General features: G+C 38.7%; 1 protein-coding gene and 1 long non-coding RNA gene across 4 annotated transcripts in view; one reads left to right on the top strand and one right to left on the bottom strand.

Moving 5' to 3' along the window:
* Nucleotides 1-4,118: 4,118 nt before the first annotated feature.
* Nucleotides 4,119-27,868, bottom strand: part of MCU (mitochondrial calcium uniporter) — a 202,937-nt gene continuing 179,187 nt past the window's right edge. For 2 of the 3 annotated variants that reach the window (XM_001925826.7, XM_084997345.1), the window contains exons 3-8: nt 24,496-24,666; nt 22,953-23,057; nt 13,159-13,319; nt 10,916-11,119; nt 7,809-7,925; nt 4,119-6,085 (exon numbers count right to left, since the gene is read on the bottom strand). In XM_001925826.7, the coding sequence (XP_001925861.1) occupies nt 6,008-6,085; nt 7,809-7,925; nt 10,916-11,119; nt 13,159-13,319; nt 22,953-23,057; nt 24,496-24,666 (836 nt within the window). In that variant the 3' untranslated portion in view covers nt 4,119-6,007. The remainder of the gene's footprint in view (nt 6,086-7,808; nt 7,926-10,915; nt 11,120-13,158; nt 13,320-22,952; nt 23,058-24,495; nt 24,667-27,868) is intronic. The other variant, XM_021073096.2, reaches the window with a different exon arrangement.
* The window catches only part of LOC146396882 (uncharacterized), a 69,987-nt gene continuing 63,427 nt past the window's right edge, over nt 21,309-27,868 (top strand). Inside the window, exon 1 of the long non-coding RNA XR_014828139.1 lies at nt 21,309-23,223. This is a non-coding gene — a long non-coding RNA (uncharacterized LOC146396882). The remainder of the gene's footprint in view (nt 23,224-27,868) is intronic.

Here is a 27,868-nt window from a genome sequence, read left to right as displayed (position 1 = left end):
CGCGTCTGCAACCTACACTACAGCTCACGGCAACGCCGGATCCTTAACCCACTGAGCAAGGGCAGGGACCGAACCCTCAACCTCATGGTTCCTAGTCGGATTCGTTAACCACTGCGCCACGATGGGAACTCCTAGGTTGTGTTTTTAATCAATTTTGAGCAGCAGTATCTCATGTTTTCATAATGCCTTTCTTCCTCCATTTAAAATGGTTTAAAGTTATTTATATTACTAATTTTCACACAAAGATAGGGGCAGGAGCTTCAAATTAGGAAACACTCATTAAATTAATGACACTGAAAAAGGAGTGATGAAGTTTCATTTTTAGACAAAAGAGGGAAAATGTAGAGTTCTGTATATTTCATGTCATTAGACATGTCACCATAATTATGTGTATCAGTTTGCAAGCTCCCTGACATTCCATGGTGTGTAGAATGAGAATTGGCCAGGAGTTCCCGTCGTGGCGCAGTGGTAAACGAATCGGGCTAGGAACCATGAGGTTGCAGGTTCAATCCCTGGCCTTGCTCAGTGGGTTAAGGATCCGGCGTTGCTGTGAGCTGTGGCGCAGGTTGCAGACGCAGCTCGGATCCCGAGTTGCTGTGGCTCTGGTGTAGGCCGGTATCTACAGCTCCGATTAGACCCCTCGCCTGGGAACCTCCATATGCTGTGGGTGCGGCCCAAGAAATGCCAAAAAGACAAAAAAAAAAAAAAAAATGGGAATTGACCAGCACTAATACTAAAGATAATGTAAAGGGGAAGTATTAAAAATTAAGTTAGAGAGGAGTTCCTATTGTAGCTTGGCAGGTTAAGAACCTGACGTATTCATGAGAATGTGATTTCGATCACTGGCCTTGCTCAGTAGGTTAAGGACCTGGCGTTGCCGTGAGCTGTGGTATAGATTGCAGATGCAGCTCGGATCCTGAGTTGCTGTGGCTGTGGTGTAGGCTGGCAGCTGCAGGTTATGATTCAGCCCCTAGCCTGGGAAATTCCATATGCTGCAGGTGTGGCCCAAAAAAGAAAAAGAAAAAAAAAAAGAGAGAGAGAGAGAGAAAAGTGTTTTATTTGTTTTTAAATACTGTTTTAAGCAAGGATCCAAGCGAAACCAAAATTTTTCTCTCCTAATCTTACCTTGACCTGGTGCTTTGGGCTTCTGTTATTCCTAAACTTTCTGCATCTATGTTTCTTTGCCTAATAACTGTATTTCTGGTGACTGGCAAAGGAATATTATGGTCTGTAGGAAGCAGTCCCTAAACCGGTCTTCATGATCTTTTTTCTTCCTACGCTAAGTAGCATTCCCTTTGGTTCCTTTCCCTAGGGTTTCTGTTTGATTAAACAGTAGTGCTTACTAGGGGCCAGGTAACATGCTGGTCACTGGTATTTGACAGTGAGTAAGGTAAAAGTGCGGTGTCTATACGCAGAATATACAGTCTAGCAAGGGGTTCCCATTGATTTAACGTGTAGTTAGCTATCACTGATGCTAGCAGAACATAGGCAATTTGACCTTGACCACTGGCTTATTAAACTGCAATCTGATGGCAGCAGTGGATGACTCTGGGACCGAGGTACAATCTCACTGCAGGATACTTCTGCGAAGGGGCAATGTTCTTAACAGAAAAAAAGAAAACCCCACAATTTCCTGTTCCTGAGAAGCCATCCGAGTGCTTCACGTGTGTTGCAGAGAAACAGAGGACGTGTGTATGAGATAAACCCAGATTTGCTGCCAGGATTGACTGCCAGAGTCAAGGACTTTTACCAGATAGCCCTTTGGTTCTGTAAACAAGCATTCCCAGTGTGGCGGGATTTTTTTTTTTTTTTCTCTTGTTATTCCTATTTTTTCCTTTTTAGTTGATCTGCCCTTTCATTTTAATTTTTTATGATGAAAAATTTCAAATATATACAAAGTAGGAAAAACAATGAGTACCCGGCTGTGATAATTATAACATTTTGTCAGTCTTGTTTCATTTATATAGCAGTATGCATTTCTAACAAATGGCCTTTCTTTTTACATAATCCCAGTCATGATTACAAATATGGAAACTAGTATAATTCCTTAATATCATCTAATACTCACTCCATATTTAAATCTTCCCAGTTGTTTCAAAAATTCCTTTGTATTACTAGTTTGAGTCAGGATTTAAACTGGAGCCATACGTTGCTTGTGGTTCTCTTAAGTTCTTTTGATCTATAACAGCCCCCCACACCCTACCCCATGCTATTTGTTGAAGAAACCCAATCCTTTGTCCTATACAATGTCTTGCATCCTGGGTTTTGCTTGACTGCTTTGTGTGGCGTCTTTTAGCCTCCCTTCTCCCACATTTAATGTACTCTTGTTCCTATTTCCTTATTTTTCTAAAGTATGTGCTATTAGAAATTAAAATAAAAATACTCTTGGCGACACTGAACGAATTGAATGCACAGGCGGGAGTGCTGGAAATAGATCAGTTAGGAGGTGGATGAACCCGTCGGCTCTTCAGAAGAGATCTGAGCTAGAATAACAGTCTGAGAGCTACTAGCATATAAATGGTAACTGAAATTTGGGGAGGGGAGTAGATGAGATCCTTCATGGAAAATGGAATGTGGGCAGAGGAAGAGGATGCTGCAAAACAGACTGAGAAGCAATCAGAGATTTGCAGAAGAGTCACGAGCTGAGGACAGTTTTCAAGGTGGAGGGCTTACTCAGTGGATGATGCATTTTATAAAACATACATAAATGAAAATTTATGAAGTGGGTCATTTTAGATTCAGTGAGAATTGTTAAAATTAACCTATACATTTATTCTAAGGAAAGAGCCACACAGTGCATTTTGGAAGATGCAGATTTGGGAGAGCAACCAACTAAAGGTTGTTGGTAATGATAAAAATGAATCACAACCCTTAACAGTTTTGGTGGAAGTGAGCTCCAAAATCTAGGAAGCTCCCTTTTCGGTGAAATCCTTTCCAGGCAGATTTTAAAAATTCAACCAATTTATATTTGTTTTTGTAAGCATCTACTATGTGCTTATCACTCTAACTTCACAAGCAAGATACAATAGTACATACACGTGACATGATATCTATCCTTTCCATTTGCCATACTCACCATACTCACCAGTCCTCACATGGTCTGATTGTTTGATCACAGGATTCACTCATGAGTCGTGACATAGATGCCCTCTCTGGGTCTCCGTTTCTTTCTCTTTAAAGCAATGGCTGGACTGATCCATGGTTGGCATCAGAATCACCAGGAGGGTTTGTAAAACACAGATTGCTGGTCCCAATGCTAGTTTCTGATTTAGGAGGGACCAGAGAATTTGCATTTCTGGAGATCAAGTTGCTGCTCCAGGAACCATACTGAGAATCCTTTTACTTTTTACAGCTCTAAAAGTAAAGTATGATTCCTCAGCAAAACTGCATTACCTACAATTACTAGTGGATTTAACACTCTCCATTAGTCAGTGTGCGTGGTTGCTTTTTTGTGTGGGTTTTTTAGGGTCTCACCCGCAGCATATGGAAATTCCCAGGCAGGAGTCAAAGCAGAGATGCAGCTGCCAGCCTGAGCCACAGCCACAGCAATGCCAGATCCAAGCTAAGTCTGAGATCTACACCACAGCTCACAGCCATGATGAGTGAGGCCAGGGATCGAACTTGCATCATGGATACTCACTGGGTTCTTAACCCCCTATCAGGAACTCCCATTATTCCGTTTGTTGATTGCAAACAATGGCTTAATATTTTCAATCTTACTGTCTTAAACCTTACAAACCTTAGGGATGTCTGTGTTAGGTTGCTGTGAGCTGCCAGGAGGCTGGACCACAGCTGTGGAAGCTCTCGGTACATCTCACACTGCATTTAACATGCTTTTTGATGTACCTTTGATGGATGAGGCGACATGTAATATATTCCTATTTGGTGATCATTATAAATTTGATATAAACTCTTAAAATAATGAGCATTTGATCTTGGCTCATCCTCAAACAACTTTCTTGAGTCCAAGAATGAGATGCTGTAGGAGTTCCCTTGTGGCTCAGGGGGTTAAAGATCTGGCGTTGTCACTGCTGTGGCTGGGGTTTGATCCCTGGCCCAGGAACTTGCAGCCAAAAACCAAAATCAAAACAAAACAAAAAAAGAATGAGATGCTATAGTTCAAAAATTGAATAAGTATTTATTGTTCCAGAAGGTACATTGCTTTTTATACATATTTCATAAATGATACAGGATTTTACACATGTTCAGTATTTTGCTATTTTGTTTAAAGGACTTTTCTCCATGTCCTCCCCTCCCCCTTGCCTCCCACACCCTGCAAGGATTTGCTCGTTGCATTGTACTGTTTCTTCTTAAAAACCCTGCGTACAAACAGGATAAATGGTTTAAAAATAATTCGCACAACTTAACAGAAATAAATGAGGGAAGGGGGTTGAACAGACCGGGGGCGGGCGGGGAAGGAAGTGGGAGGAGGGACGGGAAGTGGAGACATGCATCCTTTCATTCCGTCATGCCAGTGGAAGGGGTGGTGGCAGGAGCAGCAGCAGCAATCCTGGCTGGCCTTCGACCTCTGCAAGGCACCTGGAGTCTGGGTTTGTCATTTAAAGTGTTTCTCTTCATACACAAGGATCCCAAAGGAGGAAGAAAAAGAGAAAGAAACCCCTTGCCATGACGAAGAGGGATGACTCATGTGAAAGAAAACAGCCAATCAATCAGCTGTGTGGCAAGCCCTATCATCCTCTCCAGCCTGCCCCCACAGTAGTCAAAAACAGGATATTAGAACAGATTCCCTCGACTCTTCAAATGTTGATGGCATCTGGAGTTACGGTAGAAAATATTCTGATGGAGTATAAGATTAACTCTTCTTTCTCTCAATTCAAGATAAGAAAAAATAGGGTGAAGAGGGTAAGCTGAAAGAAGCCATAGAAATGTATTCCGGTATAAAGATAAATTGCACCCTTTGAGATCCACACACTTGACTTACGACTACTGAGGTCGTGGGGGTGGGAGGGCTCACAAACAGTGTGCAAGTGTGTGTGTCCTTCGAGACTAGCAAGGCCTCCAGACAAGGCAGTGCCATCTGGCTGGCCTGGAATGCTGTCACACAAGCAGATTAACAGCAGTGAAGTTATTTTGGTTCTGAAAATGGCTACAGAGCCATGATTTTTAGCCAATTTGTAAACCTTATATCTTCCTGATTTGGTAATACAGCTGAACACTCCCTCGCTGGCTTGAGCTGTGGAGGGAGGGGGGAGTATCAACGGGATAGTTGAATAAAGGAGGGAAATTTGTCCTCCTCTTAAAGATTAATTAGTAAAAAACAAAACAAAACAACCCATGCAGTGTTGCCAATGATTTCTAGGTACTGATCCAGAGCACTGGAATATATAGACATTTAAGAAGGTATTAAGGGATAATCCAAAGTGTCAATTATCAAACAGCCATAAGTTGGTTCCAATTATCATATGGATAAAATTAGTGTAACAACATGTGTGGGTGGTCAGAAAAGGGGCACAAATGGGAGAGATTCCCGGTAACTTTGCAGAGACTGGGTCCAATCTAAAATAAATGCTAATGACATGGGCTCAGACTCTGTTTGCCACCCACATATCTCAAGGATTTGCTTTTCTGGTATATTTAGTTACTCCTATGTCAAAAATAAGAAAAGTTAAATTAAAAAAAAATTAGAGCTGAGTCGGGTGCTGGTGTGTTACTGTTTTGCTGACCCTGCAAAGAAGATGCAAGAAACAAACACGCCCAGCATCATTTTCTCTTTGTGAATTTCTCAACTATATAATGCATCATTTTCATCCAGAAACTGAGATGCTCGATTAAGACAATACTCACTAAGCCCTTTGAGCTTATATTCCGCAAACCCTGATTTTAACATCCTTTTGTTTCCTAAGATCCTTTTTGTTTTGTTTTTTAATTAAAGGTAAAAACTCTGAACCCCGACATGGCTCCCAGCTTCCACCTGCAATGCTTTAATAAAAAGGCCATAGTTAGAAACAGGTGTTCTTTCTGTCGGGATTCAGAGGCTCTTTGCAGATCAATCTTTTTCGCCAATTTGTCGGAGGGGCAGATGTACTTGTAGTGGGTCTCTCAGTCTCTTCAGGTCCATTTCTGCCTAAAATAGAAACAAAAGGTGAGAAAAACTGGCTAGTGAAGCTTTCAGTGATATTACTGTCTCCTGAGAAAAGGAAATCGCCTTTCCTGCATCACTATGAGTCAGAGAGATCTTCTCTATCACCCTCAAAATAAGAGTGCCGCAGGCAAAGGGCTTAAACAAACAGGACAGCAAAGGAGGACAGAAACAGAAGTGTGTCCCAGCAGCTTCAGCTGTCAACAGAGCCTCCAGAAAAGGCTCTGCAATTGACAGGGCAGGACTCAGGGGCCCTGAGTCAGGAATGTGGGAGCATCTGATGCACTTTGATGGCATTTCTCCAGGGAGAAGCCCTTCCACACACTTCTGCCTGGAGCCAGAATTTAAATTTATGCTGCTCATGACTTGAGTTCTCTATCTAGTGGTTAAGTTTTTCACCAGTCAGTCATTTTTAAAACAGGGATGTGCAGTCAAACTGCAGCACTTTCAAAACTCACACTTGTTTGGGTTCACCCTCGAGGCGCTGGATTAAAAGGCTTAGGGTGGGGCTGAAGCATCTGTATTTTTAATAGCTCCAGGGATGAGTCTTATGCATTCCCTCCAGTTGAGAACTACCATAATGAGCAACAAAAGATTAGGTTTCACTTAGGCCAACGCAGGAAGATGGATTGAGCCTATTCAAAGTACAACTCCATCACCAAAAAGGGACAGAGAAGGTCCAGAGAAAAGCAATTAAATATTAAAGAGAATGGGAGGGCTTCTAGAGTCTTTAAAAAATCTCTCAAGTCATAAAAGATTGCAGAGAAGAGAGCTAAGGATTTCTTCACCAAAAAGACATCAGAATGAGGGGGAAGCACATTCAGAAATCTGAAATAGGTAGCAATGAAAAATAAAATAGCAATCTTTTAAAAAAACATTTTCTAGCTCAGTAATCTCTGACCTGCACCAGGCAGATTTCTAGTCATCTCGCTCTGACCTGGATTTTATTTTTGCTTCACTGCTACCACACATTTTGGGTGAGAGATATTTGGGTCTATTACTGTAGAAAGATTTTTAAAAAGAGAGAAAACTCTAAAGAAACAAAATGAAAAAAGTAAAAATAAGTCTAAAAATTTTAATATGCTAGTGTTAACAGGAGAGGTATGACCCATCATCCATCTTCCTTTCTTTCTTTCTTTCTTTCTTTCTTTCTTTCTTTCTTTCTTTCTTTCTTTCTTTCTTTCTTTCTTTCTTTCTTTCTTTCTCTCTCTCTCTCTCTCTCTCTCTCTCTCTCTCTCTTTCTTTCTTTCTTGTCTTTTTAGGGCTGAACCTGTAGCACATGGAGGTTCCCAGGTAGGGGTTTAATCGGAGCTGTAGCTGCTAGCCTATACCACAGCCACAGCCACACCAGATCCGAGCTGCATCTGTGACCTACACCACAGCTCACAGCAATGTCAGATCTTTAACCCACTGAGCGAGGCCAGGGATCGAACCTGAGTCCTCATGGATGCTAGTCAGATTCATTTCCACTGAGCCACAACGGGAACTCTGATCCATCATCTTTCTACACTGTGTTATAAAACTTTCTAGAGGGGCATCCATCCTAAAATAGCCATTTTTATCAACCAAGGAATGATTTACATAGGAAGAAGAGGACTGGATGGTTCTTTCCGAGGGTGCACATTTAAGTGCTGTGATTATAGCTGCTGCTGCTGCTGATACCATACAAGATTGGGCTGGGATTTACTTTCATTTTTGGAAAACTTACCTGAGCAATTGCATCTTTGAGTTGATTGTATTTCTCAAGGTCAAAACGTGACTTTTTGGCTCCTTTATGGAAAAATAGTAAGTATTGTCTGTCTCTGGCTTCTGGATAAACATATTCCTACAAAAATAAAGGAGGAGAAATTAAATTGTTAGTCCTTAGCACACTATCTTCACAAATAAGCATTTACTGTTGGTTAGATTCAATATACAGGAGCACATATAAAGATATACCACTGACATGTACTGTGTTAAATATATCTTTCTTTCTTTTTTTTTGTCTTTTGTCTTAGAGCCACACCCGCGGCATATGGAGGTTCCCAGGCTAGGGGTCCAATCGGAGCTGTAGCCACTGGCCTATGCCACGACCACAGCAACACCAGATCCTTAACCCACTGAGCAAGGCCAGGGATGGAACCCGCAACCTCATGGTTCCTAGTTGGATTCGCTAACCACTGAGCCACGACAGGAACTCCCGAAACTTTCTATTTTCATTTTATTTGGTTAATGTTTTCCTGTTCATAAAATTGTTTACTCCTGCTATTTTGCGACTTGTCACTTGGGGGCAGCAAAAATGTTTAGGAATCATAGAAGTACAGCATTTAAATAGGACAGATAGGCTATTAAAGATATAAGGCACTGTATTAGGCATGGTAAGGAAATAAAAAATGAAAAATAAAAATCAAACCCCGAAAGCCTTGCCTCAAAAGATATAATAGACTAATAGAAGGGAAAAGAAGTTGAACATGAATAATTACAATACAAGATGACACAGGATGAGTGAAATGAGAGGCACAATGTGCTAGAGAAATTCACAAGAGGGAGATCAAAGTTGGCTGTAGGGGAGTGATCAAAAGTTCATGAAAGATAAACATTTAAATAAACCTTGAAATATAACAGGTATAGATCAACAGGGAAAACCTTCCCAGTTAATAGAATGATATGAAATATGGAATCAAGTGTGGAAGACTCAGAGCATTTGGGGGAAATAAAGACTACATTAAAAAAAAAGAAAAGAAAAAGGAATTTCCATGGTGGCTCAGCAGAAACAAATCTGACGAGCATCCATGAGAACACAGATTTGATCCCTGGCCTCACTCAGTGGGTTAATGATCTGGTGTTGCTGTGAGCTGTGGTGCAGATCAAAGGCAAGGCTCAGATCCTGGGTTGCAGTGGCTGTGGTGAAGGCCGGTAGCTATAGTTCTGATTTGACCCCAGCTTGGGAACCTCCATATGCTGCGGAATAAAAAGAAAAAAGACAAAAAAAAAAAAAAAAAAAGACAAAGAAAAGACTATATACAGTTGATCCTTGAGCAATGTGGGCTTAAACTGCACAGGTCCACTTTCAGGCAGATTTTTTTTCCATAGTAGATACTACAGCACTACATGATCCTCAGTTGGGTGAATCCCCGGATTCAGAACCATGGATATGGAAAAAATGTGGATACAGATGAACCATGGAAATGAAGGGCCAACCTAAGTTTTAGATGAAAATTTTTTTTTCTTTTTCTTTTCAGAGGGTTCATGCCCCAACCCCCGCTGTTCAAGGGTCAACTGTAATTTGATGTGTTTAAAATACTTAGTACATACACATTTGGAAAAGGCAGCAACCAGTTAGGAATATCAGGCTATGGAGTCTGTACTTTGATCAATAAGAAGAACCCATTAAAGAGAGAGAGGGAGAGGAAGAGGGTGAGAAACACAGACAGACAGACAGATATATATTGCAAGCTTCATCCAGAGCTGTGACTAGGTAAGGCTGATCTGGCTGTCAGTTCTGTTCATGCGGAGTGACGAGTATCAGGTAGACATGGTACCAAGTGCTAGAAACTCTGGGCAAACAATAACAGGACACAAACGGTTCACTGTCTCTCTTCTCCACAGACATACTGGAAGGTTCAGGAAGGTTAAATAACATCTTGGGCTTTCATTCTCCACCCCCCGCCCCAAATAGGCTTATAATGATTGGTCTAACAAAAACAGAAACAAAATGCCTATGTTCAACAGCGGACATACAAAAATATAGGAGAAGCAATATTCTTCTTTCTGATACTTAAGAAAATGGAGAAGGTTTCTCATGTCTCAGCTATTTCAAATGATTTTTTTTTTTTCTTTTTACAGCCGTACCTGGAAGTTTCTTGACTAGGGGTGGAACTGGAGCTTCAGCTGTGGCCTGTGCCACAGCAACACCAGATCCAAGCTGCATCTGTGACCAATGCTGCAACTTATGGCAATGCTGGATTCTTAACCCACTAAGTGAGGCCAGGTATCGAACCTGCATCCTCACAGAGACAACGTCAGGTCCTTAACCCGCCGAGCCACAATGGGAACTCCTCGAATGATTGTTACTCAAGGGAGCTTGGCTCTGTGGTTGTATCATACATGGTGATAATAAGTGACAATAAATCCCTCATACTTCTTAAAGTAACACTATGGATTCCCAAGCTACTAAAAAACAAACACACAATAGCACCAGCAATAAAAATTGGTTCTAGAAGCTGATATTAATATATGAGCCTTGGTTGATAAAGAATGGAACAGTGATTAGATATCTAATTTTCACCTTTCTTCCATGAGGTAAAAACAATAGCAAACAATTATACTCTTAACATATTTAGAAGCAGCCCAGAGTTTAGTTTAACTACCTGATTAGTTATCACCAATTCTCCATTCCAAACATTCAGTAAAAAGCAAGATTCTTGGGACTATCCCATTGGAATGCTAAATTAATTACAAAGTATATAAAAAGCCAAGCAAACTGAGCTGAATGAGTCATCCTATGGCTGACCACTCTTCTCCTTTGCCTTCTTATTCTGTATCTTACTGTAATATTTTTATGAATTTAATGGTTTACATGGCTCTCTTAACAGTCTGTTTGCTCGATAGGGGGCCAAAGCCAAGTCTTATGTCCCCATCTCTAGCACCTAGAATAGTGCCTGATACATAACTGGCATGCATGTGCATGTGCAACTATGTGTGTATGTGTATAAAAGATAAATGAGTACTTAAAGGGACCTGGTCTTAGAAAGACTATGAGAGAAAAAAGAACAACTTTGACAACCAACATTTCACTACTATCTGATATAAAGTTACTTGAAGAGGAATTCTTACCTGGCGTGTCATTACAAAATATGCATACATTGCCATGGCACTTCCATAAGTGATGAAGTAGGTGACTGGCTCCATGATGTCCCAGGAATATTCCCACCAGGTAAGCCGGGCCAAGATGCCAAACTGTGTGGCCATGTAGGCAAGTCCACCCCATAGCACCAAAGTGGTCCTCTTCTCAGCTTTTCTGCTAATCTCAATTCGTACCTATAGGGCACAGTATTGGTCAATTGTAAGGCATTTTGATATACAGCCAATTTTATTTTATATTATTTTTAAATTTTTTGCTTTTTGGGCCGCACCCGCGGCATATGGAACTAGAGCTGCCGGCCTCACTTCAGCCACAGCAATGAAGGATCCAAGCCGCATCTGCGACCTACACCACAACTCACAGCAACGTCTGATCCCTGACCTGCTGAGCAAGACCAGGGATTGAACCCACATCCTCATGGATACTAGTTGGATTCATATCTGCTGTGCCACCATGGGAACTCTGATACAGAGCCAATCTTAAACTGTTTTATGTTTACTAAAGAAACAGATTTCATAATCAAGATACAAGTTGGTCTCAATTCTAGTGGGACACAGTTTATCTTCCTAAATGGTATCTATACGTTTCACTGAATATTTTATAGGAATAAACCTTTTTTGGACACTTGTGTTTTATGTTTCACCATAGAAGCTGCTGAAAATATGTAAAACAATGGGAGTGAATAAGTTAGTTTCAACAGGTCTTTATTCAACCACAAAATTACTGTTTCTGAAAGAAGGAAATGAAAACACACTGATGTTCTCTCACTGTAGCATACAAGATTCAATCTGTCATCAATTTTTATTCAAAAGGTCTACCATGGGGCAAAACAGCATAGTGAGTTAGAGCACGGACTATGGATTCAGAATGGCTAAGTTTAGGGTCCAATTTGCAAATCACCATAACTTCATTCATCAGTTATTCTGAGGATTAAATAGGAGAATATGGGTAAAATACTTAGGACAAGTCCTGGCACATAGTAAATATTCAATAAAGGAGGGATAGTAATTAGTTATAGCTGGTGCATTAAAGAAATTCTTTACATTTTGAAAACACCAAATTTAAATTTCATACCCCTTCACAACAGCTCTTCAAATTTATCACTTTTCTTTTTTCTTTTTTTTGTCTTTTTAGAGCAGCACCCTCGGCATATGGAAATTCCCAGGCCAGGGGTTGAATCAGAGTGTAGCTGCCGGCCTACACTATGGCCACAGCAATGTAGGATCTGAGCTGTGTCTGGGACCTATACCACAGCTCACAGCAACGGCGGATCCTTAACCCACTGAATGAGACCAGGGATTGAACTTGTGTCCTCATGGATACTAGTCGAGTTTGTTACTGCTGAGCCACTACAGGAACTCCTATCAAAACATTTCTAATGATCTTTAATGAGAACAACCTTGAGATATGTGCTCATTACTTTTAAAGAAATTAGGAAAAAACAAAGTATTAAGAGTATTTGTTCTCTTCTTTAATCTCTAATATAGTCTAGTTTCTTAAAATGGAAATACTTATATTATTAAAAACAAAGGATGACACATAATTATTCTAAGACATTGAGAAAAGTATAAAGAAGAAAAATCATTCATAATCCTACTAGTAGTAGCATTAGCATTTTGGAGAATATGTTCCTTCTGATTATTTTTGTGTGCAGGGTGGAGCTATACACATAACACATTTAAAAACTGGATGCACGGATATGCACATTTTAAAATAACATGCAGAGTTTTCTATACCATATAGATCTACATGATTTTTTAAACAGATACATAATATTCCATGTAATATGGAACTTCCATGTGAAGTTCCTTAGCCAGGGATTGAACCTGTGCCACAGCAGTGACCCAAGCCACTGCAGTGACAACTCCAGATCCTTAACCTGCTGAACCATCACGGAACTCCTACTAATTCTTAAGTTGGCTAAAATCATCACACACCTCACTTAAAACCCTTCTTGATCAGCAATTATTCCAATCATTGTTGCAAAGGTAGTAAGTCTGGTTAGACTTTAAAGCTCTAGGTCCATTAAAACTCAAGGCTTTTTAAGTCCTTTCGTAGCTTTCATCAGAAGTTTTTCATGATTCGGTTTCCAAAACTAGCGTGCTAGTTTAACTGACACAACTCAACCACATAAAACTTGGAGGGGGAGAAAAAAGCAAACACATATGCTCTGGGAAAAATACTGGTAGAGAAAGTCTGAAATTTGAATTTGCACCTTTTCTAGGGGCGCCAGTTGTTCTTTGAGATCTTCTAATCTTTCGATAAGCTCTCTCTCCTTGTTTAACTGGTGCTGCTCAATGCACAGCGTGGTGTATAGCTGCTGGACCAGTGTCTTTACATCGTTCAGTGTTGCTGCGTTTTCATGGCTTAAGAGGTCTGAAAGAAAAGGATTACATTAAAAAAACAAACAAACAAAAAGTATGCCTTAAATCAAGAGCTGCTATTCCAGGGTTGCTTAGCCAGTGATAATAGCAAGGCAGAGTCATCCACTCATCCACTATAGGGATCCCACCTTCAATGCTGAGCCAAAGGAAAAGAACAGTTCTTTTTTAAAAAGGAGGAGTCTATAAATTCTAGAAACTTAAGTTCTTATTTGGGCAACCTGAAAGTTTGAAGCCAACATCCACCATTTTATTCTTGGAATTCTAAATGCTATAAATGAGTTTATGAGTAATAATAATCTTTATTAGACAAAGACAAAAAAACTAAAGGTTTAGAATTAATCTAATTATTATCATGCTTATTCAAATACTGATCTATAATTGATCTGTGGTCTTGCCATTTTAATTGGTCATTTTTTCCCTTTAGTAATGAACAACTGAGGAAAAAAAATATAGCATTTCAAATGTGCAAATACAAAGGTATAACTAAAAATACCATTATCCTAATAATATAAGCCCCACACACCTTCCTCCTAGCATCCAAGTTTTATTTGTTCCCATTGGGCAAAGGCACGGAACAGCTGCATGGGTGTCAATACTAAGCTCAAAAGGGCATGAAGTTCTGAGAATGACTGAAAAGGAAAAAGAGTAAATAATTCTTTGATTCAATATCCTCTTCTCTGAGTAGCATATGTTTCCAGAAATCTAAAAATTATGTTTTGAGAATTTAATACAAAGTCAGCTGGTCTCAGCTGCCAAAGAATTTTTTAAAAAGCACCAGAAGTAAAGCTTTTGTTTTCGAATCCTGTTAGTCTTAACTGTGGCATTTTGTTAGCTACAGTAGGTCAAACTTCTTCTAAATCAAAATAAGCCACAGTCAGAATTAGTCATGTGTATATTTCAAATATCCCTCAAGGATGTCCTTTAGTACAGTTATCACAGAAATTCAATCAATAAAAAAATTCAAAGAAGGGGAGCACATTGGATTAGAGAAGAGCTGATATAGTAAAATGGGATATAGCATCTAGCATAGTATCTTGCATGCTCCAATGAATGTGTGCTGCATTAATGGGAAAAGATAAAAGTAAGAACACTCGGAGTTCAAAAGTTGTCAATGTCAACAGGGTCTGCTTTGCACTAAAATTGCAGCTCACATTCACACACAGTTCTACGCTTTCCAAAGTTACGAAAAGAGAAAACTGCACTCTGGAATGTCACAGCAAAGTGGAAGCGTCCATGCCTCCTGTTCCCCAGGCCGGGAATTGAGTTTTGATGTTTCTACTGTATCAATATTAATATTCTTCCCGTAATTTCAGTCCTCTCTCAAAAAGACAATTCTTTAGGTAGGTGTAAATTATCTATGGTTAACAAAATCCTCTCACATATATTATCTCATATTTGACCTCATGGCACCATGGGTAAGCTTGGTGTCTGCAACTTATAAATGAGGAATTTGAGACCTAGAAAGATAATATTAACAAACATTTTTGTATGAGGTACTGATCTATTCACTACAGAAGGAAAAAAAAAATCAAATGTGAGGTGGTTCCTCTCTTTAATGAGGTCTAATCATGATATTCACAGAGTTGCAGAGCTAGCACGGAGTGGGAAAAGATCTTCTGACTGGTAGGCCAATGACTTTTCTATTCTAGCCCTTTCTTTTTCCATTTCCATTTTCAACACCATAATTACACTGTATTTGCTTAGAAATCCAAGGAGGGAGAAGGGGAGGGATGAAGGGAGGAAATAAGGAAGGAAGCAAGTAGGCAAGCAAACTAAATAGGCTCTCTCCTCTTCCTTTTCCTAATGAAGCATGAATACATTAATGATTAAATAGGTATGAATAATCACAACCTGCAAGTCTATGAAATCTGAAACCAGGCTTGGCTTTTGTTTTACAAAAAGTAAGTTTCTGGAGTTCCCACTGTAGCACAGTGGGTTAAGGATCTGGCATTGCCTCTGTGGCAGCTCGAACTGCAGCTATGGCTCAGATTTGATCCCTGGTTTGGCAAATTCCATACACCACAGGTACAGTCAAAAAAAAAGTAAATTTCTATTAGATCATTTACACTAAGGACTCATTAGTTTAAAAATTAATATGCATATTATAGGTCTGTTTCACAGAAAGTTTATTTTTTATATCAACCTTTTTTTTTTGGTCTTTTGTCTTTTTAGGGCCGTACCCACGGCATATGGAGGCTAGGGGTCTAATCAGAGCTGTTGCTGCCTGCCTATGCCAGAGCCACAGCAACACCAGACCCGAGCTAGGTCTGGGACCTACACCAGAGCTCATGGCAACGCCGGACCCTTAACCTGCTGAGCGAGGCCAGGTTTGAACCCACCACCTCATGGTTCCTAGTCGGATTCGTTTCCGCTGCACCAAGACGGAAACTCCAAAATCAATCTTTTTTTAATGGCTTCTTTTCTGTTTTATGTCATAGGTAGATATTTCTCACTCCAAGGTTGTAAAAATATTTCTTTTGACTTTTTTCATGATTTTAAATCTTTTTTTTTCCTTCTTTAAAATTTAAGTTTTTGATCCACATGCACTTTGACACACAGCACCTTCACTTCTAGGTATTTTTCCTATACACACACTCATATGCTTTCTAAGTGGCACACATTCAAAACTATTCAATGCTGCACTATATACTATAGCAAAAAATGAGAACAACATCAAAGCCTATTGATAAATTATAAAATATGCAGTTAAGTGAATGGTGACACATATTCATACAATGTAATAAACAGCAGCTGTGGGAATGACTGAGGCATTCTTTATGTACTAGTATGTTAAGATCTTTAGAATACACTATTAGGTAAGAAAAGCAGTTTGGTGGTTTTATACCTTGTCATCTAGCTTAACTGGAATTGTCTTTCCCAAAATATCCCAAGTTCCCCAAAATTCCCTGTATGGAATTAGAGTTAACCAAAAGAAGAATTTGAATGGGAATTTGGAAGGTAGAAATGAAGGAGAAGCCATGATGCTCTGAGGGTTGTTGTTAGTAGTAGAGATAGATGCGGTGGTATCTGGAGATGCCAACGTGTGCCTGCTCCCCCCTGCTCTGCATCCAGCTCTTTTTTCTCAACTGCCGCCTGGGATGATTAGCAGCAAATCCACACCCACAACCAGATGCAGCCTTCCAGAGCTGTGCTCTCCAAGAGTAACTGCTTGCCATAAGTGGCTATTTAAATTTAAATTAATTACAATGAAATCAAGTTTAAAATTCAGTTTCTCAATCACACAAGCCACATTTCAGGGGCTCAACAGGCACATGTGACTGATGGCTACTATACTGGACAGTGCAGAAATGGAATATTTTCATCATCACAGAAATTTCTATTTGATAAAACTGTCCTAGGGATTTCTCTGTCAGCCCTTGTTTTTGCTAATTCTCCTTATCCTAAGAGTTGGATGCATCTGAGTTTTCAGGTTCCCTGGAAAGCTTTGGTTCATCCATATGTGTCGTCACTTCAAAATTAGTAACTTTTCTCTGATTTTCTGAAGTTCCCCCTTGCCTTTTTTTTTTCTTTTTTTGGCTGCTCCTATGGTATGTGGAGGTTCCCAGGCCAGGGATCGAACCCAAGCCACAGCAGTGACAATGCTGGTTCCTTAACCGCTAGGCCACCAGGTAACTCCCCAAGGTTCTCTTTTTACTCTTACTTCTTCTTCTTTTTTTTTTTTTTTTTGCTTTTTAGGGCCACTCCCTCGGCATATAGAGGTTCCCAGGCTAGGGATCTAATAGGAGCTCCAGCTGCTGGCCTACACCACGACCACAGCAACGCAGGATCTAAGCCGAGTCTGCAACCTACACCACAGCTCACAGCAACCCCAGATCCTTAACCCACTGAGCGAGGTCAGGGATCGAATCTGGGACCTCAAAGTTCCTAGTTAGATTTGTTTCTGCTTTGCCACAACGGAAACTCCTAGACTCTTACTTCTTTACCTTCATCTACAACTGCACAAAGCCTCACTCCTATAGTAAATCTTTTGTGCCAGATTTTTCACATGGTTCTGCCTCCCCAATTGAATCCTGTATGATACGGTATTATTTGCATTAAAAGGCAAAAAAGATTATGCTTTCACATTTGGTTATGCATGCACTGACTATCTCCAATAGGAAACACAAGAAGCTAAAAACAGTGCTTGCTGCTAAGAAAAGAAATGGTTGCTATGAAAGAGAGATGAGAAAAAATTTTCCCATACATTCTTTGATGTTGTGAATGTATTATCTATTCAAAACAAATAAAATTTAATGTGCTCCAACATACCTTCAAATGGCAATGAAAAGGCTATAAAATGATAATTCATAGGATATCAGACTCACAGATGTCCAATTCTAGACCTGGCTGAACACAGAGTTGTTACTTTCTGATCAGGCTTCCATAAAGCCCTGGAAAACTGAAGGGACTCAGCTTTATTAGATTTTCTTGACAGAGAGAATATGCTTCCAGGGAATTATCATGGTGGAGGAAAAGTGCAACCTCAAACCTTTGACCCTGAAAAAGCTGTCCACATTATTTGGAGATGAAATTATAGGGAGGGAGAAGGTAAATTTGCCAACGGCCTAACAAAACACTTCTGGATGATTCCGGTATGATTCACTAAAAATGCAATTAAGATATTAATGTGTCTGCACATACCAACAATGCCAGGATAGTAAGGTACACAAAGATGGGGAGATGTGTTAAAATAATGGGGATTAAAAAGTCTGAAAAGACTTTTTAATCTACAGTGGTTTGGGAAGAACTCTGGCTATTTGAGTCTCTGATAAGGTATTCGTTATTGTTGGCATTTGGTTTGTCCATTCAACCTTCTCTCTCAATTATTTACATCATTAAGAGAGAAGCAAAGTCCCCCAAAATCCTCTGGATGGATAAATAGAGAAAAGGGCTTACTGGTGCCAATCAAAACGATCCTCCTTAGCACAAAAATGTTCAATTGCCAGTGATACAGGGTATATTCTTTTCCTCCCCAAGATGAAGAGGAAGGCAGTTAATTATTGCTTTAACATGGACTGGGATAAAAGGCTTTTTGTGCTCCCTTTCCACACTCTTCCTTCCATTCTAGATTAGATTAGGATTTTAAACCATCTAATTGCTAAAATAGTTATCCCTCTTATCCTGCAGAGATCAGAGGGGAATCCAATCATAATAGCTATGATAACCAAAAGAATTCAATAGAACTTGCAACTAGCCTTGCTGCAATGACCTGACCCCTTGTTCCATTTCAGTTTTTTCTTGCCTCTTCCCTCCAAATTAGGTTAAGTACAAATGTTGTCAGTCCTTGAGGTATCTATAATACTTATGACTGCCAATCTCACATTAACATCAAATGTGGCCACATTAGATCATATACGAATAAACTCTCTAACCTCAGTGCCTGGTGAAGTATGTGAACCTACGGTTTACTGGTGTACTACATTCATAGATCATTTTTAGTTCTAAAATGCTATCTGACCACAAGGAAAAGAAAAATAGGAGAGAAAAGGTAAAATCGAAGGTGGGGGTAAGGAATGAGTAGAAAAAAATTGTGTCAAAACTTAAAAAACTATTCTGGAAAATTTTCCTTCATCAACTATTTTAACTTTTATTAATCAAAAGCAGATTTGTTCCAACTGCTCCACACATACATAAAATCCTAGTGTTCTTCTGATTATCTAACACCCAAAACCTAGTGCCTTCGATTTCTTTTCTCCATTTAGAATTTTCACTAAAAACAGTTACAATGTGGGGAAGAGGAATATGCTTACTCATCTGGATGATTAGTATCCTCTCAAATACAGAAATTCAAGTGTTCTCTTACTCAATGGAGCTGAAAAAGTGTGGTGACGGAGATGCCAGCAATATCTTCCTCAAACAGGGAGAGGAAGATAATATGTGGAAACAAAATGAAAACCTATCTTATATTTTATCCAAAACAAATAAGTTTTTTTGTTTGTTTGTCTTTTTAGGGCCGCTTCCGTGGCATATGGAGGTTCCCAGGCTAGGGGCAGAATCAGAGCTGCACTCGCGTCTGCAACCTACACCACAGTCTATGGCAACCTGGATCCTTAACCCACTAAGCAAGGCCAGGGATGGAACCTGCAACCTCATGGTTACTAGTTGGGTTCGTTAACCACTGAGCCACGACGGGAACTCCAAAAAAGATTTTCTTTACTATGTTTTAAGTTGAGTGAAAAGTATTTATGAACTTCAACCCTTTATTATTTAAGATTCTGTGAGGAATAGTATACAATGACATAATCTCTCATTGGCTAATAATAACAGAGCTGAGAGAGCTTTGATGTCTGAATTTAAATATTAAAGTGGTCTTTTAAAGTTCTGTACTAAAGCTGCAATTCAGCTTACCAAATTTCACATTTCATTTTACAATGATCACATGAATTAGAGCCTTTTAACCTTTACACACTTTACATTCTAATTGACTTCTAGGAAGGTAGACAGATACCCCACAGTTCGGAGACATAGATAAGCAAAGAGTTGTAAGGCTGTCAAATTAATTACCAGAGAATCAAATATAATTTTTTTCCTTTTCAGTTTCTACCTTTATATTCCTTGAGAATAGCCCTATTTAAAAAACTAAAACAGAAACTCACCTTAGGGCAAAGGACACACGTAGACTGATAGTGAAGGGATGGGAAAACATATTTCATGTCAATGGACAAGACATTCCTTTTTTTTTTTTTTTTTCCCACTGTACAGCAAGGGGGTCAGGTTATCCTTACATGTATACATTACAATTACATTTTTCCCCCACCCTTTGTTCTGTTGCAACATGAGTATCTAGACATAGTTCTCAATGCTATTCAGCAGGATCTCCTTGTAAATCTATTCTAAGTTGTTACATTCCTTTTTTTTTTTTTTTTTTTTGGTCTTTTTGCCTTTTTCTAGGGCCGAACTCACGGCATATGGAGGTTCCCAGGCTAAGGGTCTGATCAGAGCTGTAGCCGCCAGCCTACACCAGAGCCACACAGCAACTCGGGATCTGAGCTATGTCTGCAACCTACACCACAGCTCACGGCAACATTGGATCCTTAACCCACTGAGCGAGGCCAGGGATCGAACCCGAAACCTCATGGTTCCTAGTCAGATTCGTTAACCATTGAGCCATGACGGGAACTCCCATGACATTTCTGTTTTAAAAAGACAGTATTAGATAAGATAGTTGGAATTATTCATTGATTAAAATACCTCTAGATTTGGCAACATAATAGATGAAAGTTCATATCTTTACTTTCCTATACATTTTATATAATAATATATTAGTCAACTTTTAACATTTTACTAATGCAGTAGAAAATCTAAATAGAACCAGTTCTCTAGATAATTCTCTCTCTCTCTCTCACACACACACAAACACACACACACACACCCCATCTCCTTTATCCATTCATCTGTAGATGCACACTTAGGTGTTTCCATAGCTTGCCTATTGTGAATAATGATGCAGTGAACATAGGGAGTGTAGCTATCTCTTTGAGGTGCTGATTTCATTTCCTTTGGGTGGATATATGCCCCGAAGTGGAATTGCTGGATCACGTGGTAGTTCTATGTTGGTCACAGGGTACCAATTTTACAATCATCAGATGAATTAGTTCTGAGGATCTAATGTACAGCATGTTGACTTATAGTTAATAAGACATAATGTATACTTGAAAGTAGCTAAGAAAGTAGCTATCAAGGGTTCTCATCAAAAAGAAATGGCATTTAAGTGAGATGATGAAGGTAGTAATTAATCCTATTGTGGTAATCATTTCTCAACATATAAAGGTGTTAAATCACCACACTGTACACTTTAAACTCACACAATGTTATATGTCAACTGTATGTCAATAAAGCTGGAAAAAAGGAGCAAATTAAAGCACAGCAAGAAAACTGAGTAATATAAGGCCTCACTTCTGTTATTTTTGAAGAAAACTTCTAGTCCAAGAATCAGTGCATTAAGAAGAGAGATGTATTAATGGGAGTTCCCTAGTGGTATAGTGATTAGGATTCAGTGCTTTCATTGCTACAGTATGGGTTCAAAGCCTGGTCTGGGAACTGAGACCCCAAATCAAGTTGCTATACACTGCATCTAAAAAGAGAGAGAAAAAAAAAAGAAAAAAGGAAAGAAAAATATATTAGCATATCTAGCCAATGTACGGCTAACAGTCAATTCCTGGCCTACATGTTCAGTTATTCCAACTTAATAAAATCTGATTCAGTAACATCTTACTATTTAAAGGATACTTTAACTCATTTAATTCACTCAACATAGAATGACTACCTAAGTCAAAGGGGTATACAAAATCACAGTGCCTTCCCTCTGAGCATTTTAAGAGAAAAGGAATAAGAATTCAGAGAAGAGAGTAATCACTTCTGGTTGGCTGGGAGTTACAGAAAGAAGAAAAAGATCATGAAAGGCTTTGTGGAAGAGCTGACAGTGACAATTTTGACACGAGGAAAGAGAAGGTTAGGAAGAAAAGGAAAAGGCTTCTTAGAGGAAAGATGAGTAAACACTGAGGTGGTAAAGAATGGGGCATAGTTCAGGAAAGGAAAGGAATATGGGGTGGGGGGAGGAAGAGCTTGCAACATTTAAGAGGAAAAGAGAAAACATTTTAAGGTAGATTTTGGAGGCATTCAGGACTTAGGTTTTTATTTAGAACTTTTTCTACATTGGACACGATTCTCAAAAGCAGACTGGAAGAGAACAAATGTCCTAGGAGGCTGGTGGAGGGGGTGGTGATCATGGGAAGAGAATTAACAGCAGCAGCAAGTGACACTGAATATCAAGTGTAAAGAGAGAAAAATGACCAAAAAAGACACAATTCAAAATGCTATTTTAAAGGGCTATTTAATAGCATTAGTACTATATAGAACCATATCAGAGCACAGGGTAAAAAGAAAAATCAGTTATATTGACTCTGTCTTTATTTAATTTTTTTTTTTTTTTTTTGGCCACACCTGTGGCATGCAGAGGTCCCTGGGCCAGGGATTGAACCTGTGTCACAGCAGCAACCTAAGCCACTGCAGTGACAACGCTGCGTCCTTAACCTGCTGCGCTACAGGAGAACTCCTTTATTTAAATTTTTGATATTTTATCATAGATTTTTTGTATTAACTTTGGTTTTTAAAAATAGTTTCTGGAAATATTTGATTGTTGAGTTTTTTGGTGTTCTTAGAATTTGCACCTGAGGCAAATACACAGTTTTTCACATAAAAGCATATACATGTTCGAAGTCCCCAAGTGTACAATAATTGACTTTCAGACTGCCAACCTTCAGCCGTCAAAAAAAGGGGGAGTTAATTCCTGTTACAAGTGTTTAAGAGGGCAGCGAAGTCTATAATTTGTTTAAAAAAGATTCTCCCATAATGTTATTAAAATAATATTGACTTTTAGCATGTATGACAGGAAGGAGTTTAAGTTATGTAGGACATTCATTTATGTGAAACAGAGCGACAACAGCTAATAATAAAGCATTCTCGTGTCTATGTTTTAGTCAACATACTAGCCAAGTGCTACCTGTATGTAAAACTTGGAATGGTCTTTGAATATTGTCTGTTTCTCAAGTTTATCCAGGGAAAACAAAGTCCTTTCCTTAAACCCTTCTCACACTTCTCTTACTTTATCAAGGTTACTATTTACCTCTCTTTGGTGGTCGTACATGATATGTTAAGTCATTAATGACCAGCTTAAAGTCGTCAAGGAGAAGGAGGTCTATCCCTGTTGAGGCAGCAACTCGTACGCCATCTGTGAAAAATTCAAATGTAAAAATTTTAATTTGTCATATGTCCACAATTATTCAAGAGTGGTCAGGAAAAAAGCAATCCCCGGAATTCCCATCATGGCTCAGTGGTTAACGAATCCGACTAGGAACCATGAGGTTGCAGGTTTGATCCCTGGCCTCAGTCAGTGGGTTAAGGATCTGGAGTTGCCGTGAGCTGTGGTGTAGGTCGCAGACGTGGCTTGGATCTGGTGTTGCTGTGGCTCTGGTGTAGGCCGGTGGCTACAGCTCCAATTAGACCCCTAGCCTGGGAACCTCCACATGCCGCCCTAGGAAAGACAGAAAGACAAAAAAAAAAAAAAAAAAAAAAAAAAAAAAAAGCCATCATCAAAAAGATTTAAAAAATTACATCTTTTAAATTTCAGCTAACTTTTTGCGTTATCCCCAAGTTCTATGCTAAACAAAGCTCATGTTATCTGAGACTTTTTGTTTTCATGGCCTCAAGTCTGTGAGGATTTAACACACGCTTTTCTGGCAGAACTTTGTAAACAAGTGAAGTAATTACACAGATGTCTAGTGTCAGCTGGAAATTTAGGGTCACTGGGAGAGCTGCATGGGTATCTATTTTTCTATGATGGAAGTTGGTTGGGTGAAAAACCCAATGTTTTCTAATATATGGTACTTGGCAGTATAGTTACTGATTAGTTGCCAATAATTCAGTAGGGGCAGATGTTAGGTGAGCAAAGTATGGCAACCAAGCTGGTCTACTAATTACATTATGAGTTGAGAATTTAAAATACTTAAAACTATAGAAATATGGCAAATTAGTAACAACTGATAAATCCAAGGGTAAACAGATACTTACTGTACTAGGCTTTTATGTTTTCTGTAGGTTTAAAATTTTTCAAAGTGAAAAATCTAAGGCACTTAAAAAATAAATACATGAAGTGGATGCCATGTCAAATGGGAAATTTTTAGTGCCTTATTTTATATTATTTTAAAATCACGTGTCTTAAAGACATTTGGTAGACATTTATGTGAAAGACATAAGAAGATCTAAAAAGAAGTCCTAATATTTCAAATCTTCAGAGACGATGGCTCAACTTCTGGGAAAGTTCATTCTATGCCTAAGGTAATGACAAAAGTTCTCAAAAGTATAAAATGTGACGACTGTCCATCTTTGCCTATGGCATTATACGTGAGGTGCTTTTGAATGAGACTTTTTGTGTATATACACTTGCTAAAACTGAACTACTGAACTACCATATTCTGAAAACAGGGAGAGAAATCACTCTCCTGACATTCGCTAAGCAAAAAAAAAGTGTCGGAACGTTAGAGCATGAGATTCTTTTGCAACTGTGGTGTGTGTGTGTGTGTGTGTGTGTGTGTGTGTGTGTGTGTGTGTGTGTGTGTGATGGGGGGAACTGAGGGCTGGGTGGGAATTAATAATGAAGGTGATAATACCTGGTGAATAGATTGCAACTCTGTCAATTCCCCGATCTTCTTCTTGCAGTTGTCGTAAAAACACACCAACAGAGTCTGAGATGGGTTTGAGTGTAAACTGGCAGCGTTCACGCCGGGATGGTAGTCTCACAGATATCACAGGTAACCCATTTTGATACACCACTGTTACATCTGAAATGAAAAAGACCCATAATCATATGATAATTAGATTTCAAGTTAAAGCTATATTATTAATGTTCTTATATGGGGGCTTATTATTATTTGTGTGGTTTAAAATGTTTTAAAAGAATCAAGAATATACCCTTTAACTTCAATTGAAGGTTACCCTGGTAACTGGCTTATACAGAAGATCATATCTACCACACAACTTACTTTTCAGAAAAAAGAAAATATGCAAAAGATTATTTTCTAAATGGGTCAAAAAGAGGCTTGCCCAGGAATCTGAGGTAAAGTTCTTAGTATTGGTGAATATAAACCCTGATTCTATTTAGTAAGATTTTATTGAGTAGCCAGAGTTTGCTAGGCCAAATTCCATACCCTGTAGGAGGCAGGTGACACTAAGAAGCCAGATTTCAAGAATCCCTGGGGAATGACATCTGAAAGTACGCTAATAAGCGAGACTCTTACTCATGGACAGTCAACTCAATTGTGGTACAATATTATATCCATGGTGCTTGACAAGTAAGTATTCTCTTATCCAATATGGACATATTATGAAATATAAAAAACAAGTCCTTTTAAGTTCTCTTGAACATTTTCCTGAGATTAGCTAGAAGCCAAAACTCAACTTTAGGGATTTACTAACAAAAAGTCATTAGGTGAAACATTATCATAAGCGATACAACTGAAAGGATTTTCTACAACAGTACAGCACAGAATTCTTTACTTCCTTATGTTGTTCTTCAACAGTCTTTGTTTATAGTCTTAGTCACTAAAACAAATGCCAGAATGACTCCCTTTCAAATCATTTTCAAACAAAATTTTTAATAAATAAATTTTGAACTAGGATTTTTTTACACAAGCAACCAAGCATTTAACAATGATTAGTTAGCACAAGCCTGTGAAAAGAAAACAGGGTTTGGAGTCAAACCTGGGATGGAATCCTGACTATAACTTTGGGCATATTACATAACTTCTATGAGCCTCACTTTTTCATATATAAAATGGGCTTAATCCCTAACTGATGAAGTTATTGTGAGGAATAAATTAAAAAAACCATTTAAAACACTTAGCATCATACTTTATAGATGAGTGATAATGTTTATCACCTTTTTTTTTTAAAAGACTCAAAAGATGCATTCTACATGTTTCTAAGGATTCATACCCCTCAAAATTGAAGAGCTGAGAGGAAACATATGGAGATTATTGTTCTGGGGATTCCAGATGCATCAAACTTTCCATGGTTATTGTCATTTACATCTTATTTCCTTATATCTATTCTAGTAAGTTATAAGGCCTATATTGAATACAAAAGCCTTATACTACATTTTTTTCATGAATTAAATTTTAAAAGTAAGCCTTATGGAAGCATAGTTTATAAATAACAAAATACATTCTTATTTTAAATGAACATCTGATGAATTGTGACATAATAATCAAGATAAAGAACATTTCCATAAACTCCCCAAATTTTCTTTTTTTCTTTTTTTCTTTTTTTGCCATTTCTAGGACCGCTTCTGTGGCATATGGAGGTTCCCAGGCTAGGGGTCTAACCAGAGCTGTAGCTGCCAGCCTATGACAGAGCCACAGCAATGCGGGATCTGAGCTGCTTCTGCGACATACACCACAGCTCAAGGCAACGCCAGGTCCTTAACCCACTGAGCAAGGCCAGGGATTGAACCCGCAACCTCATGGTTCCTAGTCGGATTCGTTAACAACTGAGCCACAACGGGAACTCCTTTTTTTTTTTTTCCCCCCACATTTTCTTGATCCCCATTCCAGTTAATCTCTGAGCAACTAATGACTGGATTTTTGTCACTACAGATCATACTTAGGCTTTTTTAGACTTTTATACTATTGGAACCATATAGCATGTACTCTTTTGTATCTGGCTTCTTTATCAGTATAATGATTTTGAGATTCATCCACACTGTTGCAGGCATTAGTAGTCAATTCATTTTTATTGCTGAATTGCATTTTACTATACATGGATATACCACAATTTGTTCATCCATTTACCTGTTGATTGACCTGTGGATAGTTTCCAGCTTTGGACTACTATGAAAAAAACCTTTTATGATTATTTACTTACAAGTCTTTGTGTTCACATTTGTTTTTGTGGTATATCTTTTCTTATCCTTTTACTTTTAACCTACCCATGTCTTTATATTCAAAGTGGGTTTTCTGAAGACAACATATGGCTGAATATTGCTATTGTATCCAATAATCTTGTACCCAACAATCTTTTAATTAAAGTGTGTATATAATTGCATTTAATAAATTATAAATATGGTTGTGTGTAACTCTGCCATTTTGCTACTTTTCTTGACCCTACTATTCTTTCCTCTACTTTTCCTCTATCCTTTTACTCCTTTAGATTTACTGAGTATTTTTAGGACTATATTTAATCCCTACTATAGGCTTATTAACTATACATTTTCATGTTTTCAGGGGCTACTCCTATTTTTTTTTTCAGAAAGTATGTGTTAAGTTTTTTTTACATGTATATATTCTTTTCTCTGACATTATTATGCTCCATCACAAGTGACCAGACATAGTTCCCAGTGCTGTACAGCAGGACCCCACTGGCTTATCCATTCCAAAGGCAACAGTTTGTATCTATTAACCCAAAATTCCCAGTCTCTCCTACTCCCACCCCCTCCCTCTTGGCAACCACAAGTCTGTCCTCCATGTCCATGAGTTTCTTTTCTGGGGAAAGTTTCATTTGTGCCATATATTATATTCCAGACATAAGTGATACCATATGGTATTTGTCTTTCTCTTTCTGACTTATTTCACTTAGTATGAGAGTCTCTCATTCCATCCATGTTGCTGCAAATGGCATTATTTTGTTCTTTTTTTTATAGCTGAGTAGTACTCCATTTTGTATATATACCACATATATACAATCGTCTGTCAATGGACATTTAGGTTGTTTCCATGTCTTGGCTATTGTGAATAGTGCTGCAATGAACATACGAGTGCATGTGTCTCTTTCAAGGAAAGTTTTGTCTGGATATATGCCCAAGAGTGGGACTGCTGGGTCATATTGTAGTTCTATGTATAGATTTCTAAGGTGCCTCAATACTGTTCTCCATAGTGGTTGTACCAGCTTATATTCCCACCAGCAGTGAAGGAAGATTCCCTTTTCTCCACATCTCCTCCAGCATTTGTTATTTGTGGACTTATTAATGATGGTCATTCTGACTGGTGT

Source organism: Sus scrofa, chromosome 14 (assembly GCF_054392235.1).
Source record: "Sus scrofa isolate SSC_HxYL_T2T_F1_AM1 chromosome 14, Sscrofa_HxYL_maternal_Yorkshire_Landrace_v2.0, whole genome shotgun sequence".
NCBI classification, from domain to species: Eukaryota; Metazoa; Chordata; class Mammalia; order Artiodactyla; family Suidae; genus Sus; species Sus scrofa.
Note: the sequence above shows the minus strand (reverse complement) of the source record. Positions and strands in the feature narration are given on the sequence as shown.